The sequence below is a fragment of the Astatotilapia calliptera genome, chromosome 6 (assembly GCF_964374335.1).
Source record: "Astatotilapia calliptera chromosome 6, fAstCal68.1, whole genome shotgun sequence".
Classification (NCBI taxonomy): Eukaryota; Metazoa; Chordata; class Actinopteri; order Cichliformes; family Cichlidae; genus Astatotilapia; species Astatotilapia calliptera.
The window spans coordinates 29152501-29171074 of record NC_137427.1 but is presented as its reverse complement, the minus strand read 5'-3'; the positions used below and the strand labels follow the sequence as shown (position 1 = coordinate 29171074).

Genomic DNA, 18574 nt, shown 5'->3' with positions numbered 1-18574 from the left:
ACTGTAGAAGACCTGACCATTACAGCTGATTGTAAAATAACATGGGACAACTTGAATGGCGTTCTAAAAGAAATTTTTGAAGGATCCTTTAACAGATTTAAAAATGTCTTATCTGCACAAAAACTGGTTCCTATTTGTATCATATTGGCAACCAAAAACCCATAAGCGAAATTTAAATGCTTTACAAGTAATGGATATAGAACACTATTAATCACCATGAAAAACAACTATGCTCTTTAATTCTTCTTTTTCTGATGTACACATAGGTTTCCTGCAGAATAAAAAGCATGCTACCAGTCATTCCTTCCAGTATTACATTTGTGTGAAGTAGGAATCTAGTTACCCAAAACATTTCCCATGTACTAAGCACTGTTTTATGGTAACAGTAGTGATGGGAATATTTAACTGAAAGCTGTTACTTCTGTAACAGATCTAACCCCGATTTCTGTAATAAAGATGTGTAATATGCTCTGCATGCTCAGGGTAACAAAGGCCCGTGTCACCATAACATGAGGAAATCCTTACAAGTGCAACACTTCCTTGGTCCTATTTTGAAAGTTCACTTGCTGATAAGGGAGTGCCCTAGGTCTTCCTACCTCATATTTTACTGTCCTACTGGCTCAGTAGCTAGGCTTCTTTTCTGGCAGGTTCAATAATTTAGGTGGCGATGGGAGTCCTTGTCTTTACATTCTAAAGTAAGCTGGAGGGCCACTCTAACCAGAACCTGCAGCAGATGGAGAAGTGGTTCATGTGCTGCTAAGTAGAGCTCACCAAGGACGCAAAGCACAACAAGGACTACTCTCAGCAGCTGCAGTCTGAGACAGTGGATTGGAGTTAACGTGCTGGATGAGAGGCTAACCGAACGACAGCTGATTCATTTCTTAGCTATTTTCCCCCCCTCTTCTGCTATTTGCAGAAGTTGAACATACATACTGAATTATTTAATAACTGTGAAACTGCATGAGTCTTCTTTCAAGACAGATATGTACATAAATATATTGCCATTGCAAAAACAGCCCTGGGCAAGACATTGAAGCTAAAATTAGTCACAATGGAAGTTAGATCCACAGCTATTATTGTGCAAGTGTGCAAGTTTCTGGTGTTCTTCCAAATAGGCAATTTTTAAAGCAATTGATGTTTCATGCATAGTGCTCAAGCACAGTATAAATTTGTGTAAATAAAATAAAATAAAATTCAGCTATAAGAGAAAAATGCAGAAATTTCCATTAAATGATGTAAGGCAGACATATTGCCTTCGCTGCACACGGACCAGTGAAGCCACAAAAAGCCCTGGGGTGTGTGTGAGTGGGTGAACAAGAAACACTGTAAATTGCTTTGTAGAACTGCTAAGGGTAAAAACGCTTCATAACAGCCGACCATTTAACCACATAAACCTTTCCCCAGCATAGCAGAAACTACAGGCCTCAGCCTGAAAAGCTCCAGCTGATGTAAATTTCTTTCAAGAACTCAAACACCTTTAATAGTTCAACTAAATGAAACAAAAATAATTTCACTAGAGTGTGCACAACAATAAAATAAAAGCTTATGCTGCTCACTGCAGCAGCTGAGCTGACAAAGCACGAAAAGGAATATTCACAAGCACAGCAGCAGTGTTTGTAAACGATGAGTGCAGAAATGACAAAACCCAAACAGGAAGATGAAGCAGATAAAACTGCAATTTAAAATTACCAGGGAACTTCAACCAATATCATTAGACCTGAAGCCAATATAAACACGTGACCCATAAAGCATGTTAATGGTTACAAAAAGCACAAGCAAAGGAAACATGCAGCATTTACTGCAAGTATTACAGGAATGTATTTACAGCCCAGATTTGATTCTGACGATATATCTGCACATATGACACTGCATCTCCAGCATCACTACTTCAGTGAGCCCACAGCACTGGGGTAGAAGATAGACATCCATGTTATGCTCTGTTTCACATAGCTCATGTAACTGAGACAATCGCTCCATCCAATACTACATATGACACTCAACAATGTCAACAAGCCAGTCACCTGCTAACTGATCTGCAAGGTAGGGGTAAGTGTGGAAAAACAAAACACAAAAGAAACATCAAATTCCTCCCCTCGGCATATGAATTATTTATCAGCGTATACAACTCACACTAAGAACTATCTGCAATGCTGAATCAACTGCTTCGGTGTTATCTCTGGTCTTTGGCAATTACCGTAGGGTGCACACCACAAAGCAAGCTTGTAAAAAGTATACTATACAGTGGCAAAAATAACTCTGCAAATGTTTCTGTGCAAAGGAGGCCGGCTTTTAATCTTTTAATTGAACACAAAAGAATAATATTGAACTCTTTAAAAAAAAAGAAAGGGTATGCAAATAGTTTAGTTTGCATCTAGTTTTTCACCTAAAGCAGCCAAACTCTCAACACTGTCTCCTTGCAGAGTTTTTCAGGAAAAATGCCACACACCCCTTTCAGGTAACCTGACAAGCCAGCTGGTGACTTCATGATAGGTTTATCAGTAAACACCGAACTTGTGCTGTTTACCCTTGCTCTTGCCTCACAATTACATAATAATCACAAACACCCAAACACCTCATTGAAAATGACTGGAAGTACTTAAAAAAACCCAACAACAACAAAAAAGAACTGCATAACCTAGACTAAAATGTGTGAACCACAAAGCCGGAAGCAACTGCGAAGAAGTCTTCAGGCTGTCAGCGTGTGTTACTAACTGAACTCCACAATGGATAGCACGTACAAAAGAAAATAAGGAGGAGCCACATGACAGGTGACCTCCCGCTCTGCCTTCACTTTGGAGTTGTTTAATGAACTGTGACTACTAGCAAGATAACTTTTCTTGATAACTGTGTTGACAAAATCGTGGCTGGGTATTGACGAGTTTTTCCCTCTCAAACACACCCAAATCAGTCTGCAAACTGAGTCCAAAAACATCGGTGATGCTTTAACCCACACGTGTTCACTCATGCTGTCTGATGAGCTTCTTCTTCTTCTTTTTTTTTTTTTTTGGAAGTGTGCACATAAAGAGGCAAATACAAACACAGCCATTAGAAGGCACCTACCTGAAGCGGGACTAATGGCTCTGCATCCTCTGGTTGCCAGACCTCGACCACGCTGGGTGATATCTGACTCAGAGCTTTGTAGGGAACAAGAAATCAAATTAACAGTTAGGTGCTGCCCTGAGAAACTGGGCAACATGGAAAACAACACACTCTGGTGGAAATGCATCCAAAGCACCCGAAAAGATAATAATTATAACATAAGTAATTAAACCTGCCAAGCCACAGTAGCATCATCTCTTATTACGAATGAATCAAGGGAAACGGAGTGGGCGAGAATGACAGGCAAGTGAGGAAATGAAGCCTCACAAAGGCTGTTTGCTAGCTGCTTGTTTAGCTGGGGGTTAGCTCGGTGGCTAACGAACTTGGGGAAACATCTCCCCTGCTGCTGCAGTAAACACGACTGTATGGTCATGTAAAGGGCAGCTTACAACACCGCGTAGATTTATTACAGTAACAGCCGCTAAGTGGACGTTCAAAGTCTCGACAACCCGCTACTTCCATGTCTGAGCAACTCAGTTTCGTTAAATCAAACAGCAGAGGGGAATTGGAAGCTAGCAAGAACTCACATTAGCGGGGTGATAAAGCACTAGCTACAAACCTCTCCCGAGTAAAAACAAAAGAAAAATAAAAACACCACTTTAACTTTTATTTTCATTATTTTTCATACACTTAGACTGGCTGTGGACATTTCAACTCGTTTCTCGTCTTCCACAATAACAGCCTAGCAAAATTAAAGCACATTTCTTCTCTTTTTTTTTCTCTGCAACGGTCGCGTGAACGTACCAGCCCCCCAAAGCGGAAAATAAAGACGAGAATAACAAACCTTGGAGCTGAGCACCTCCGTGCTGGACGCAGGGTAAAAGTAACTGTAGTATTCCTAGTAGTATATTGATCCACGTTTTCCTGTGACAGTGGCTGCCTTGGTGGAAGTCTTGTAGCCCCGCCATGCTGCCCGCTCTGCTAGCAGCCTGCCTTGTGTTTCGCTGCGTTGGTCTTTCTTTCTCTCAGCAAGCAGAAGCAGCAGCAGTTCCCTCCCTCTCTCCCTCCCCGCCTGCTCAAGCAGGCTACAGGCACTGCAGCGAGGCACGAGGTAGAAAGCCAACAAATACCATTAAAAAATAATAACAAGTCTTTATGCAACCCTACATAAAACTGTAAAGTAGCCGAATACTCGAGGTGAAACAACTGATCAAACGCTGTATTGAATCAAATGCTGATATTTCTGACTAGCTTTAGTTAAGAGCTGCTATTTGATATTAGAAATTAAAACATAGTTAAACTTATCTGCACTTCAACCCTGCTAGAACACATCCCCAGACAGGTACAGCTCCCCCTCCCCACTGAATGGCTTTGTACAGAAACAAAATCACAAAAATTAGAATTAAAAAATAACTTGAGTATTATTTTAAAATGCACTGCTATTAATGTCAATACACCAGGAGATCTCAAGCTGAGTGGCTTATAAAGCATTTAAATGCTATTGTAGATCAGCCGTGATCTGTCAATTTAATATACATGTACTAACAGTAGGTGTAAACATTGAGATTCTGGAAATACTATCTGTAAATGAGATCTGCTTGGGCTTTATGAGATAGAACATAAAAGTCTGACTTACACATGGAGTCCGGGTTCATGTTATAGCATATACAACTAAACTAATAAAAATATTAGTGTCCGGTATAGAGAGCCTTTCACTCTGATTCCTTTTAATCCATATTCTGCTAATGACATTTTTACTACAGATGTATTCTCCAGTCCTGCTACTTTTACTTAGTGTCAGTAAGTAAATACTTCTAAAACTGCTGGTGGCACAGTATTTCCAAGTGGGAAGTGACTAAATACATTAAACTCTACTTAATTTTAAGATAAATGTTTCATTTCAGGCCAAGATATTTACACAGCACTTTAGTAATAATAGGCTAGTAATAATATAATAATGCATAAGCTTTCAAGTTGAGTATTAAGATTTTACAGTGTAAAAATAGTCTTCTAATATATTTGCCCCCTGTCCAGATTAATCCTGTGTGGCCTTGGCAGGCAGTTGTATATCAAACAGTAACTTCCCACACCTTGATCTTCTTCAGCAGTAAAAAGCAACCCACACTTTGATTCGTAATATAATCGCTTAGTCACAGGGGATATTTCACTTCATTTGTGTGCGATTCTTTTTACTGAGGTGAGATTTGAATGCAGGAATTTTTCACTGTTGTACTGGCAGTGTCAGCATGTAAATCGAGAGTTGAAGAAGGTACGGAGGAGCATTTGGAAATGTGTAATAAAATAGAAATTGGCTGGGTTTTAAACTTTCTTTGCAGAAACGTAGGCAAATGCATGTAATAAAAGTCCTTTACACTCCAGTTACACCACTCTGATTTCATATGCTCATATGGGGAGAGGGCTAAGTCCTTGTGTCAGTACTGCTCTGTTGGGCTCTTTTCAGGGCCAGGCATGTTTTAATGAGAGAAACTGCAAGCTGCGATTACCAAAAATTGTACGCAGAGTTCTCAGAGTTTTGACAGCCAACAGGCCCGTGAATCACAGTACAGGTTGGGCAGGTACACACATGAATACATCCAGGTTATTCTTGTGTGGGTGTGTCAGCTCCCTCAAACAAACTGCTGCTAGGCATTTCGACTATTTATTTTGTTCCAGCCTTGCTGTAGTCAACAGTTCATGGACATCCAGAGACTGGATTAGATGAGTCTTCATCATGCCACCAACTAAACTTACAGTAGTAAAACAGTGTCCTTTAAATTAGTAACTAACATCTGTCTCACATTGATTAATGCAGAAAAAAAAACCTTAGAAGAGGCGAAAGATCAGATATTACATTTGCATGTCATTCATTTACTGGAATAAAAATGAAACTGATGAGCAAAGCAAAATGAGCACAGAGCTCATTTGAAATTTAAATCAAAGAACCCAGACACATTGGCCTTCTCAACTAGGTCACAGAGTAAACAAGATACACAACTGCCTATTTTGCATCTGGTTTGACAGAAAAAAGGAGCAAAAAAAGAAGGTCAATAGTCATTCTAGACATGTTGTGACAGCAATGATCTTTTTTGATCATCCGGAAAGCGAGTCCTGAAAAAACAAAACAAAAAAACAAAACAAAAAAACCCTAAAATTCCAGTGACGATTATAAAAGAAACAAAAACATCAAAGATAACTTGACACTGACCTTTGTAGTTATAATACAACTAGGAAAGCATGCCCTGTAATACTCCAGGGAGGGAGAGAGAAAAGGAACATATCTAAGAAAAAGTGCACAAGCATTTGATTCCAAACCATCTGTTTAAACCATACAAACGCGACCACTGGCAACACAAATGCAGTAAGTGTTGATTCCTTTCCATCATCTACTTGGAGCTCTCGGTTTTCATGCAAACAGGTGCCCCAAAACTTTGGCTGCTAGCTTGTGCTCATCACAGGACCCTGTCAGCCCTCACAGCCACTAATGGCGTTTCAGACTCTTCTCTGGTTGCACCAAAGTAACATATCCACTGATGAAGTCCATCTGCCACCGCAAAGTCACTGACATCTGTCCTTATTCAAAATCCACCCGAGGGCGCGAGTAGAGCGTCTGGTGCTTTTATTTTCACTGAAACCCACAGCACAGGAATTAGAAATGCAGAGACCAGGTAGGTAGGTGTCAGAGGCCGAAACACATTACTCCATCGCTGCGTCCATGACATGCTGGCAGTCAGTCCATGTAGTCGAAATCCTCCGGGATACCAAAGGCTTTATCAATGCGGCTGTTATCAAAGGCAAACTTCTTCTTTGTCCACGACTTTATGGCGAAAACATTGTCTGAGAACAAGAGTAAAAAAGAAACATTAAACACATGAAATATAAATGAAATCTCAATTTACAAATATATACTGTACATTTACAGCAAAAGGAATCTGGACTGCTCATTCAGAAGCAAGGAGAAAGCCGGGTTACTATGACTGGTTAGTGCGTCAGATTTAGATTATCTGTTTTCCCAGTTTTGTGAATATCATGTAAATTTAGGAAACACAAACTGCCATTAACAGTCATTTGACATTTCACATCCAGCATTAACAATTTCAAATTCTTTAATGATGTATGTGTGTAATCCATATATAATATAATATATAATAATCCATTTAAACTACCTCAAATTAAATACATCTTGATGTTTTATGGTGGTGAATTCACTCTAACAGCCTCATGTGAAAATAGTTTAAAAAAAGAAAACATTTTATATATACCTGCGTCCTATTCTTAAATAATAGCAATAAAAATAACAGTTTGACTAAAAACAAAATGTCTATTTCAGGAAAACCTTTTAGCAGCTGAAGCTCTGAAGTCTCCAGTTTCAAAAGCAGAACAACTTCCTGCAGACTAACAACTGATCAGGAGCTTAAGCCAATGAACGTTGGCTTGCACTTTTAGCGATGCCTTTCACTTCACTTCTGGAGGATTAGTTTTTACTGTTCTCCAGTTTTGATATGACAAGCGATTAAATGTGTCGAGGCTTGTGTGGGAAGTCGCAGACAATCCATGAGCAGGCCAACATACAGCAGCAGTGTTTTAAAAACAAACAAGGTGCACAAAGTTGCAGCTGCTTTTTCCATGAAACCTTCAAAATTTGGCTTTGTTGTGTTGATTTGAGTGTTTAGCCACAAACCCTGACCAGACCTGGTAAAATAGTAACATTCGCTCTAACGGCATAACATGAGAACTTTATAGCTCGTAGTAAAAGACGTTACTGTGCAAATTCAACAGCTGCGCTACGAGGAAACACTTATGCATGTTTGTTTCATACTGTCCAGCTCAGAAAAGAGAAGTACTAATCGTGAATGAGGCAGAAATGACTCACTTTTTTTTTTTTAACTGAGCTTCCTTCCATGAAAGCAAAGCAAAAGCTCTCCAACCAAAACTGACAACACCACTCTGTTGACCTGCAGCAGGCAATGTTGATCTAAAGAGTCAAAAGACCACAGGCATCGATGGCTACCATGATCCCTAAAGGTCAGCTGTGTCCAAGGTTACCACTCAAGTCAACAAACGTACACACAGAGCATAAGCACGGACTACTTAGAGTGACAGCTGGACTAGAGAGCGCCTTCACAGATTTCACTTTAATGCGCTTTCACGTGCATTAAACAGCAATCAGAGATAAAGTCCGACTGCTGTCATCCAGCTGCTTTTTTTTTTTTTGGACTAACCAGAAATTTCAAACAGGAAACAGTAAACCAAGGTCAATCAACAGTCAGTAGTCCAAAATCCACAAATAGTGACTACAAAATAAAACAACTCTCACTTTATAAACAAGCGCTACAACCAGACATTGGGCATTTTATGTTCCTGCAACTTAAATCCAGACCATTACATGTCTATATATATTTAAAAAGAAGAAAAAAAAGAAATTAGCAGACTCACCTGTCCATCTGGAAACAGCTTCTTTTGCTATAACATTTGATTTTTCTGCAAAATAAAATTTTGGATTAGTATGTGCATCCAACTAGTCAGTAACCACTTATATAGAGATACAAGATAAGCGAGCCCCGGTGCAAAAGCACACAGGTTTGCAGCTGGAAAGCATTTAAAAGTTTTTTTCAAGGCATCTACTGAACACCCAACGAAGTCATTACAATAACATCACTCCAAGTTTTGCTTCAGCATGTCATTAAAAGTGTCATGTTTGCACTGTTGCTGCAGCTGCTGCTGAGGTGTGTTGTTTGCGCTCAGTACATTTAATAACCTTTGTAACATGTTTTGAATGCTATTTCCTATGATTTGTTTCTCATGACGTTTGGTGTTTGCAAGCAAGGCTCACACACTGCAAATACAAAATGCTTAATGTGAAAACGTCACGGAAGAAGTCTAGTAGATTATATAAAACTGGGAAAAACGCTGGAAAAAAAAAAAAAAGAAAAAAAGAAGAAGAAGAGGAAAATAAGCTTGCAACACAAGCACAAATGAAGGCTGGCAACAAACCATCCCCTCTGAGGAGGAAGTGGTGGTCAGGGATGTGATGGTTGCGTGGCCACAGCTGTGCTGTATGACTAAGTGGCGGTATCCTATTAAATTAAAGTGGACACTAACCTACTCATCCCCTACAGCTACAGCGGCGCTTGAAAGAGCGCTTTATACTGTAAAAAAGTAGAACGGAGCTGAACAATATGTTCCCACTGGACAGCACTCAGAGAGAAGTTTACATTAAGCATAAAAACACAGATGACATCAAGTTTCCACTCCCCTGGAATAATCACAGCATATTCAAGTAGTACAAAAAATAATGATAACCTTTTTCACAGACATTAATCTGGCTGCTGTATGAGTGTGAACTGTTCTACAACAGGCTTGAATCCAGCACAAATTATCTCAGTCCAACAGCTCTGGATAGTTTCTCTCCGATCTGAGTTTCTCTTCCTTCTGGAAGCTTGAAAAGGTTCAGTACCAGTAAAATATCTGTTTGGATCACCAGAACAAACACTGCTCGTGAGGACCATTTCAACACTTAACTGATATTGCGTAAAAATAAAATTGAATTTCTCCAGAAACAAATCTGAGAAGAAAGTGAATTAATTCAACAATCGCTGACTCAAAGTTGGAGAACCTGATTTCACTTTATGGTTAAAAGTGTGTAGCTAAACGAAACACAGCTGCTGGGTGCAAGGTAGAAACGTTTCACGCATCGACTGACATGGTTCACAGACGCACCACTTTTTATTTTCTTAAATACTTAACTTATTTTTCTTTATCTGGCAGGACCCCTGCTCACTAATCAACAGAAAAAAGTTAACTGTAGATAAACAAGGTAAAGTAATAGAATTTTTTATCACCCTTGTCTGGATATTAAGATGGGACCCTAATGCCAAATAATACATAAAATGTTTAACAGAAAAGATGATCCCCCCAAAATCTTCTTTGTTAAAAAGAAATAAAAATCTGATTTTTAATCACCTATAAGCCCACTAATAAATCTGTACTTGTCTGACTTCCTGTTACTGTGGTTATATATAAAAATGCTGATTTCTTTGCCTTTACTCTGTCTTGTGGTTTGCAAAGCAGGTTACTTGCAAACTGAACAAAATGAACACACCGATTAAATCCACCCCCACGTCTGGTTAGCTGTGGTGCGTCCTCTGCTGCATGTGGTGCAGATTATAAACGATGGAGCTGGAGCTGCTAGCACACCGATACCCTAAATATCTGTTAGGCTGACATTAATCATTAATATTGGCCTATTTAAATACAGTCTGGGCTCAATTACACTGGAATGGTTTCTGTTGGGCTATTTAATGGTTTCATTCAAAACTTATTGGTATCTATGGGTGTGGCAACCATTGTTTAACATGCAGAGACAAGAAGGCACGAAAGCTTTGTTTTTAGCCAAGTTGCATTTATTGTTAGTACCTAGTGTTTGTTAGTGTTTCTGTCACTTGGCTGCTAGCTTGGTAAATATGTGGAAAGGCATGTTGTGTTTAGGTAAGTCGTGCTGAAGTTAATGGGGCAAACTTACTCCTGGTACTTCAGCATTCTTGTACATCGCCCGACTTCCTTTATAATTTCTAACTTTGCAAGTCAACTAATTTTCCTTATTCCTACAACTCCTTTACTACAAATCAAAAGAAAGAAAGAAAGAAAGAAAAAAGGCAAATAATGGTTCACAGGTGAATAATAATCCTGTCAATAACAGCATGGGCAACGCCCTTGAAGACATCTAATGAGCCTACATGTGCATAGCTATCACACATGCAGGAACAAGTCTGAGCTCATTCTGCAAGTTCAGTCTGATACCTCTTGAGCAGCAGACATTACATAATATCATACAGCTGGATACTGCTCTCGAGCTTTGCTGATGGTTATCTGTTAACAAAGCTCTCTGTGTGGCAAACCTGGCAGTAAAAGACAAAATAGGATCTGTAGACATGTGGCAACAGTAAAAGTAGAAAAAAATAATTTAACTGTAATGGCGAGCTAGTTTGCTCTCAGTCCGCCTGCTGAACTGTTTTGTGTCAACATCACTGTGATCTGTGTGAGATGCACTCATAATGATCCATCTACAAAGAGTTCAGATAACTGGCCTTACTCCATCCTCCTTCAAATGCACCACTGATGGTATAACTCTTGTTTTACATATTAAAATATAAATAATATTTATTGCTCCCGAAGCAGGTAAAATATCATTTAAGGAGGAACTATGTGCTAAAACCTGTGTTGTAAACACAATCCTAGTCATTTATGAACAAAGTGACTTTCTCAGCAACATTTAAACTGCTTGTTTTATCCTGATTAACTTTGTCTTTCTGCTCAGATTTGAAAATTTGACTCAGCTTCAGTTGAAATCATTTGGGCATTGTAACGCAACATACCAGGGGTGACACCATGGTCCATTTCATACACTACCCAAAATAAGGTTTCTAAACCAGCATGTGAAGGCGAGCAAACCCACAACGTGGTTGTGTTGCCTCTTTACAAACAACTCCAGACTCCCTGTGCTTTGAAGAGAGTCCGAGAACTCATGAAGTTCAATTTTGCTGGTTTTGAGATGTGAAAGTACTGTACAACCATTTTCAAGCACCGACTGCAGTGCTGCTGATCTGAGTAAAATCAAACAAGGTGTTTTTGTCCTTTAAATAAAACAAGGACAAGATTTTTAAAAGCTGCCTAGTTTAAAACAATTTGTAAGTTTTGGAAAACACCTCAAACTCAGACACTGAAAATGTGGACTGAACAAATGATGCAACACTGTTGCCTGTCAGAATATGTTGGGAAGGCTTAACCATAACACTGAGATTATCATAGAGCAATGGGACAGTAACGGTGAGTTCATATCCAAAGACAAAATGAAAACATAGCTTGATATGAAGCGGACAGCATGTACTGACATCTGGCAAATGAATATTACCCAATAATAAAGTACAAATTGCCTCATATACCTCAGTCTGTATCAGCACCTTTGACCTGCCGTGTCTTGATGTTTTTAAAAATAACTCAATAAAAATTCTCAATTATAAGCAAAACAAAGAATTGTTACTTTTCAAACACACAAATTTTGCTTCAACATTGACCATAGTTTGGCTCCACTGTAAAACGGCTGCAAATTCGACATTTTAGGTTACGTGCAATGGCAGCAATGATGCCTCTCCATCTCATTTCAGGTAGACTGGTCATAAGTAATGTGCACGGTCATGTGGCCATCAGTACACCACAGTGTTGTCACAGTGGAGTGGAAAAAAAAAAAAAAACTGGTAATCTGGGAGGTGCAGGTAAACAGCCCAGATATTTGTCTGACACCACCACCAGTCACATGAGCAGATAAAGGAACACACCTCCCATATTGCAGGTCAGCTGTAGCATGAAAACAAAGCACTGTCAGATTTTTGCAATACTATCAATAGCTGTGTCTGTTTGTGGTTCCCTTATGTAAGGGGTGTGCAACAGCCAGCAAAGGACTCCAAAGCCTTCATATTTTAAAAGATTTTTAATACCAGCCCTGTGAGCTGACAGTTCGGAGGTAATAAGGTTCATTTGGCTGCAATAAAAACTTTCAGACTTCTGCGTCCGCAAGAAGAGTTACACTTTTCAAACTTACCTAACTGCAACAACTTAACCAGTCTGAGGTTCATATCTAAGAACGTATATCCTGAAAGCAAGGTGAGTGGCCACTTGTGACCATTTTTCACTTCCTGAGTCTCTTAATTTGAACCGTGAGAATGTTTGACCCTGCAGCTTAACATGTTTGCTCTCAGCAGTACACTCACTGGTGTCTCGCGCAGCAGGTACACACCCAACAACCTTGTTTAAGCTACTTGGCACAGTAAGATTAGCTGAACCCAACCGTGGTAGCTGCTGAAGAACGTCCTTTGCAAACAATAGAAAGTTGGTTAGTAATAATGCGGGTGTTTTTCCTTCTACATTAATCATGAATGCAGTTAAGCACCACCTGACGAGCACAAAGGACCTGCTTTGACCTGTCTTCATTGTCAAAAGGAAATACTTCCCTTTAGCTCTGCAAACCTGATACCAGTGAGGTTAGTGAAACACAGAAATAAAGATTTAAGCTAATTGCCAGTCTGAGGAACAGCAAGTATTTCCAGTTTTAGTCTACAGAGACCAACAAAATAAAAAACTAAAAAAACTAAATGGAGCCAGCAACTACAGTAATGTTGGCAACAAAGACATGGAGAGTACAACTGTTTATATTTTATTTTTTTTAAATTGTTGCAAGTGTACACAAGCACACCTACAAAAGTTCCACTGCAATGAGATGATCAACTGCACTCATTTCGCCTGGGAGGTTTTAATGTTATGGCTGATTGGCACATTTCCCAGGTCACTATTTAATCTTTTCTTAGAAATTTTCCCAACATCTGTTAAATGCATTTGAATGCACCTTATTTAGGGCTATCAGTAGATGGGTTAGGAGGACATTTCAAGGCTGGGAAATCCCACTTATAACATTGACTTGATGCTATTGACAAATGCCAACTGCAGTGCAGCACTGATGACCAGAGGTGCTTTCTGCCACCGTTTCCATTAATGTAGCTGTCTCTGTGCTGAACAGATGAACATTTTTTATATCTGCCAACTGCACCGGAGTCTTCTTTGTATCTCCACGATGCCTGACACCGTGTGGGAGGCTTCGCTGAAACAATACGGCTCCTACGGCACAATTTTGAGTTTATTATCTGGTGTGAAACCATTTATCCACATTAGGCTGAACGCTACAGAAGCTGCTCGGATGCATATGCGTCTTGGATGATACCCAACTCCTTTTAATAAGAGATCCTCGCTGGATGCAAAACAGTGCCATCTGCATTCATAAGCCCTGTGATGCTAGGAAGCAGCATCTGATTGAATCTTGTTAAATAAACATTAATTTAATAACCACACATGTGCTGGACTTGGTCGAAACATGCTTTACACTTTATATTCCTGTGTTAACTTAACATCTAGTGATGTAACAGTTTGTAATCCCACAGATTAGAAAAATCCAACTTCTTTTATGATGTAAAACAATCCAACAGCTATAAAGCTTGTGATAAAATATTTAAAGACAAATAGAGAACAAAGTACAGCAGCAGCCTATTATGACTAACATCAAATATGACTTCGCCAGCATAGGTCAGATTCACTTTGGATATTTAAAGCTTCACACGGGGCTCCATGCCTCCCATGAGTAACTGTAGGTGATACGATTGATGCAATAATTTAAAAGTGACCTTTTTTGAGAAACCAGTAGGTCTGCAGCTGTACTCACTCATCTCCTCGACGACCTCGGGGTCACACTCTCTGTACTTCTCCAGCTCGGCCTGCAGCTGTGTGCGCTCCTCTCTCAGAGCCTGCAGCTCCTTCAGCAGAGAGCTTCTTTCCTTCTGCAAAGACAAACAGCGATTTCACATGCTCAGTGCATTAAAGGGATGATATTCATTTTATTTCACTGGTTTAAGTTTGACCTTTGTATACTTACTGTATCCTGGCGCCCCACTTTCGCTTTTTCGACCGCTTTCTCTAGGGATGCTTTCCGCTGCTTTGCTTCAGAAATCTTTAAAGTACAACAGCATCACGTTAAAGCTTTTCTTACAGTACTAATCAGCAGATAACTGAGATTTTCCTGAATTGTGATATAAATAAACAGTAAAGCCACTTCTGCTGTTAACAACATTGATGTTTCTACTGATAAGTGCTGCAATATTTACTGAGACCGCCCAATAATATGCTGAAACAACTCAACACTGGAGCCCTTGTAAGTGATTAATACAATAAATACAATCACAAAATCTTAATGATACACAAATGCTTACCCGTACTAAACTCTTAGCCAATTACAGTGCTGTTAACTTAACAGTTCAATCATATGATATAATTAATGTGGCTGCAAAAGGGAGCTGGCTTTTATTCTAACTTTTAATTGCACCTCATCCTTTTCCACACAGTGGACACTTTACTCTCGTCCTTCCACTCAAAACATCAAGCATTGCTGCAAAATCTGTCTGATGATCTCAGTGACCAAATGCTGTGATATCGCATAAACAGCGCTATATTGTCACCACATGCGGTACAACCAAACATCGTCATTATTTAGTGAGCGCTTGCTGCTTAAGATCTGTCCCAGAAATCTGGTGGCTAATGTTCTCTGAGGAGCCGCCACCCTCACACCATCTGTCAGCCGTGAAACAGTCGAGGGAAGTGGGTCATCAATGAGGACGACACGGTGGTGAACACAAATCTCACATAAATGAATACCATGATTTTTATTATTAGCTACAACTGGGGATCATTTTTAAATGTGGATTTTTTTTAAATGACATAGCTGACAAAAGAAAACATACATAATAGTGATACTAACTATTAAAAGGCATTTTTATTGCTATTTCTTACCATCTAATTGAACCAGGATTGGTGATATGGGACAGATACAGTGGGGCAAAAAAGTATTTAGTCAGCCACCGATTGTGCAAGTTGCCCCACTTAAAATGATGACAGAGGTCAGTAATTTGGACCAGAGGTACACTTCAACTGTGAGAGACAGAATGTGAAAAAAAAAAATCCATGAATTCACATGGTAGGATTTGTAAAGAATTTATTCGTAAATTAGGGTGGAAAATAAGTATTTGGTCACCTCAAACAAGGAAAATTTCTGGCTCTCACAGACCTGTAACGTCTTCTGTAAGACGCTTTTCTGTCCCCCACTCGTTACCTGTATGAATGGCACCTGTTTGAACTCATCTGTATAAAAGACACCTGTCCACAGCCTCAAACAGTCAGACTCCAAACTCCGCCATGGCCAAGACCAAAGAGCTTTCGAAGGACACCAGGAAAAGTATTGTAGACCTGCACCAGACTGGGAAGAGTGAATCTACAATAGGCAAGCAGCTTGGTGTGAAAAAATCAACTGTGGGAGCAATCATCAGAAAATGGAAGACATACAAGACCACTGATAATCTCCCTCGATCTGGGGCTCCACGCAAGATCTCATCCCGTGGGGTCAAAATGATCATGAGAATGGTGAGCAAAGATCCCAGAACCACACGGGGGGACCTGGTGAATGACCTGCAGAGAGCTGGGACCAAAGTAACAAAGGTCACCATCAGTAACACACTACAACGGCAGGGAATCAAATCCCGCAGTGCCAGACGTGTTCCGCTGCTGAAGCCAGTGCATGTCCAGGCCCGTCTGAAGTTTGCCAGAGAGCACATGGATGATACAGCAGAGCATTGGGAGAATGTCATGTGGTCAGATGAAACCAAAGTAGAACTTTTTGGTATAAACTCAACTCGGCGTGTTTGGAGGAAGAAGAATACTGAGTTGCATCCCAAGAACACCATACCTACTGTGAAGCATGGGGGTGGAAACATCATGCTATGGGGCTGTTTTTCTGCCAAGGGGACAGGACGACTGATCCGTGTTAAGGACAGAATGAATGGGGCCATGTATCGTGAGATTTTGAGCCAAAACCTCCTTCCATCAGTGAGAACTTTGAAGATGAAACGAGGCTGGGTCTTCCAACATGACAATGATCCAAAACACACCGCCCGGGCAACAAAGGAGTGGCTCCGTAAGAAGCATTTGAAAGTCCTGGAGTGGCCTAGCCAGTCTCCAGACCTCAACCCCATAGAAAATCTGTGGCGGGAGTTGAAAGTCCGTGTTGCTCGGCGACAGCCCCAAAACATCACTGCTCTCGAGAAGATCTGCATGGAGGAATGGGCCAAAATACCAGCTACTGTGTGTGCAAACCTGGTAAAGACCTATAGTAAACGTTTGACCTCTGTTATTGCCAACAAAGGTTATGTTACAAAGTATTGAGTTGTATTTTTGTTATTGACCAAATACTTATTTTCCACCCTGATTTACGAATAAATTCTTTACAAATCCTACCATGTGGATTCATGGATTTTTTTTTTTCACATTCTGTCTCTCACAGTTGAAGTGTACCTCTGGTCCAAATTACTGACCTCTGTCATCATTTTAGGTGGGGGAACTTGCACAATCGGTGGCTGACTAAATACTTTTTTGCCCCACTGTACATCAAAAAATATCTGAGTTAAAATTTCAGACTTTAATTGGTTTTGAGATATTCGTGTCCACAAATTGCCTCAGATTTCAATGTGCAAAGAAAATTGCCTGAAAGTGGGTCAATGGACCATTAAAAAAAAAAAAAAAAACAAGACACCTATATCTTGAAATGTATAAGACATAAAGCTACAATCATTATATATGTGCAAATATATTTGGACCATAAGATTTGTATTCAAGCCAGAGACAGTCGAGCAGAAAAAGTTCTAAAAAGGTAGCTGATTTGCGATGGAATGACCTACAACTAAGATATAAAACAAACTCTGACAAGCTTCCTGTTTAATCAGCAGCTCATTTGCATTTTCTTCCCATTTCTTTTTTGACACTCTATTAGCAGAAGTGTCTTCCAGGCACTGTTGACCTCACGTGTTGACCTTATTACTGTAAACTGCGAGGGAGAAGTACCCAAGTATCATCCTGTGAAACCAAAATCACCCCTTCTCATTTTTTGCTGTGGCGCTTATGCTTGCTGCAACCTTTAATTGGAAATCAGACTAGAAGGGACTGAGCTCACCTGTTTTTGCAGCTCCTCCAGTTTGTGGTTGCGAGCGTGTAAGGCTTTACTGGGAAAGGCCCAGTAATAGTTGGATGTACCTACTCTCTCACAGTCCACCATGTTATCATCGACAAGGCTCTGCAGCACGTCCTTCACAGTCATGGGAGCTGAAATCAGCAGAGCACAAACATTAACATGGTGTTTATTTCTCCAGCGCTCAACTGCACGCCCGTGGAGTTGATGCCATTTGGGTACGATGCTTTCTCCTGATTTAAAACTGAGTTATGGCCGGTACAAGCTAGGCAGTCTGTAGCCTTTATATCTGTAAATATAAAACGCATCTGATGCTGGGATTGACAGTGCACTCTGCAGAGGACTTAGAAGCCAAGTCATCATAAGGTCTCACTTTTTACTGCTGGAAATGTATGCTGCTCAAATTACAAAACTCAAACCCACACATCTGCAGCCTATCTGGCTGTTTCATACAGATCTGAGTGAACGCTGCATGAGAGGATGTAACAGAGCACAAGCTACATCTTGAACAGTGTCAGCGGTGAAATGTGCTCCTCCTACACGCTTTGCTCCACTGTTTAACTGAAAGAGCTTATCTGCTGAGAGGATGTGGACCCAGCAGCAGAAAGAATTGGATGGAAAACAGGGAACACTCTGGATGAATTAACCAAAGTCCATAAGTGCTCGTTTCTCTTTTTTTCATCTATAAGATTCAAGCAGCTTCATCTTATTCTGACTCCTATGTATGTTATTACCGCTCTTCCCCCCCCATTCAACTAGCCCCTTTTGTCACATTTCCAACCCTTCTACAGGAAAGCGTCCCCCACAATGTAAATCTCTTATTGCCCCTTCCCCCCATCACGCAATAACAGGGGTCAGAAACATGTGCTTTTAATCATGGCAACGAGATCCAGTTTCTTTAGATTAATGTTGTGTCCATTTCAAAAC

The 18574-nt window shown here is 40.1% G+C and overlaps 2 protein-coding genes across 3 annotated transcripts in view; both read right to left on the bottom strand.

Annotated features, from left to right (window-relative positions):
* Nucleotides 1-4073, bottom strand: part of tmem131l (transmembrane 131 like) — a 32525-nt gene extending 28452 nt beyond the window's left edge. For both annotated transcript variants that reach the window (XM_026171512.2, XM_080303072.1), the window contains exons 1-2: nt 3884-4073; nt 3061-3134 (exon numbers count right to left, since the gene is read on the bottom strand). In XM_026171512.2, coding sequence (XP_026027297.1) covers nt 3061-3134; nt 3884-4007 — 198 coding nt within the window. In that variant the 5' untranslated portion in view covers nt 4008-4073. The remainder of the gene's footprint in view (nt 1-3060; nt 3135-3883) is intronic.
* A 1611-nt stretch (nt 4074-5684) lies between these two features.
* Nucleotides 5685-18574, bottom strand: part of mnd1 (meiotic nuclear divisions 1 homolog (S. cerevisiae)) — a 16227-nt gene continuing 3337 nt past the window's right edge. Inside the window, exons 5-9 of the mRNA XM_026171511.2 lie at nt 17633-17781; nt 14513-14587; nt 14303-14417; nt 8473-8517; nt 5685-6873 (exon numbers count right to left, since the gene is read on the bottom strand). Of these exons, the coding sequence (XP_026027296.1) occupies nt 6767-6873; nt 8473-8517; nt 14303-14417; nt 14513-14587; nt 17633-17781 (491 nt within the window). The 3' untranslated portion in view covers nt 5685-6766. The remainder of the gene's footprint in view (nt 6874-8472; nt 8518-14302; nt 14418-14512; nt 14588-17632; nt 17782-18574) is intronic.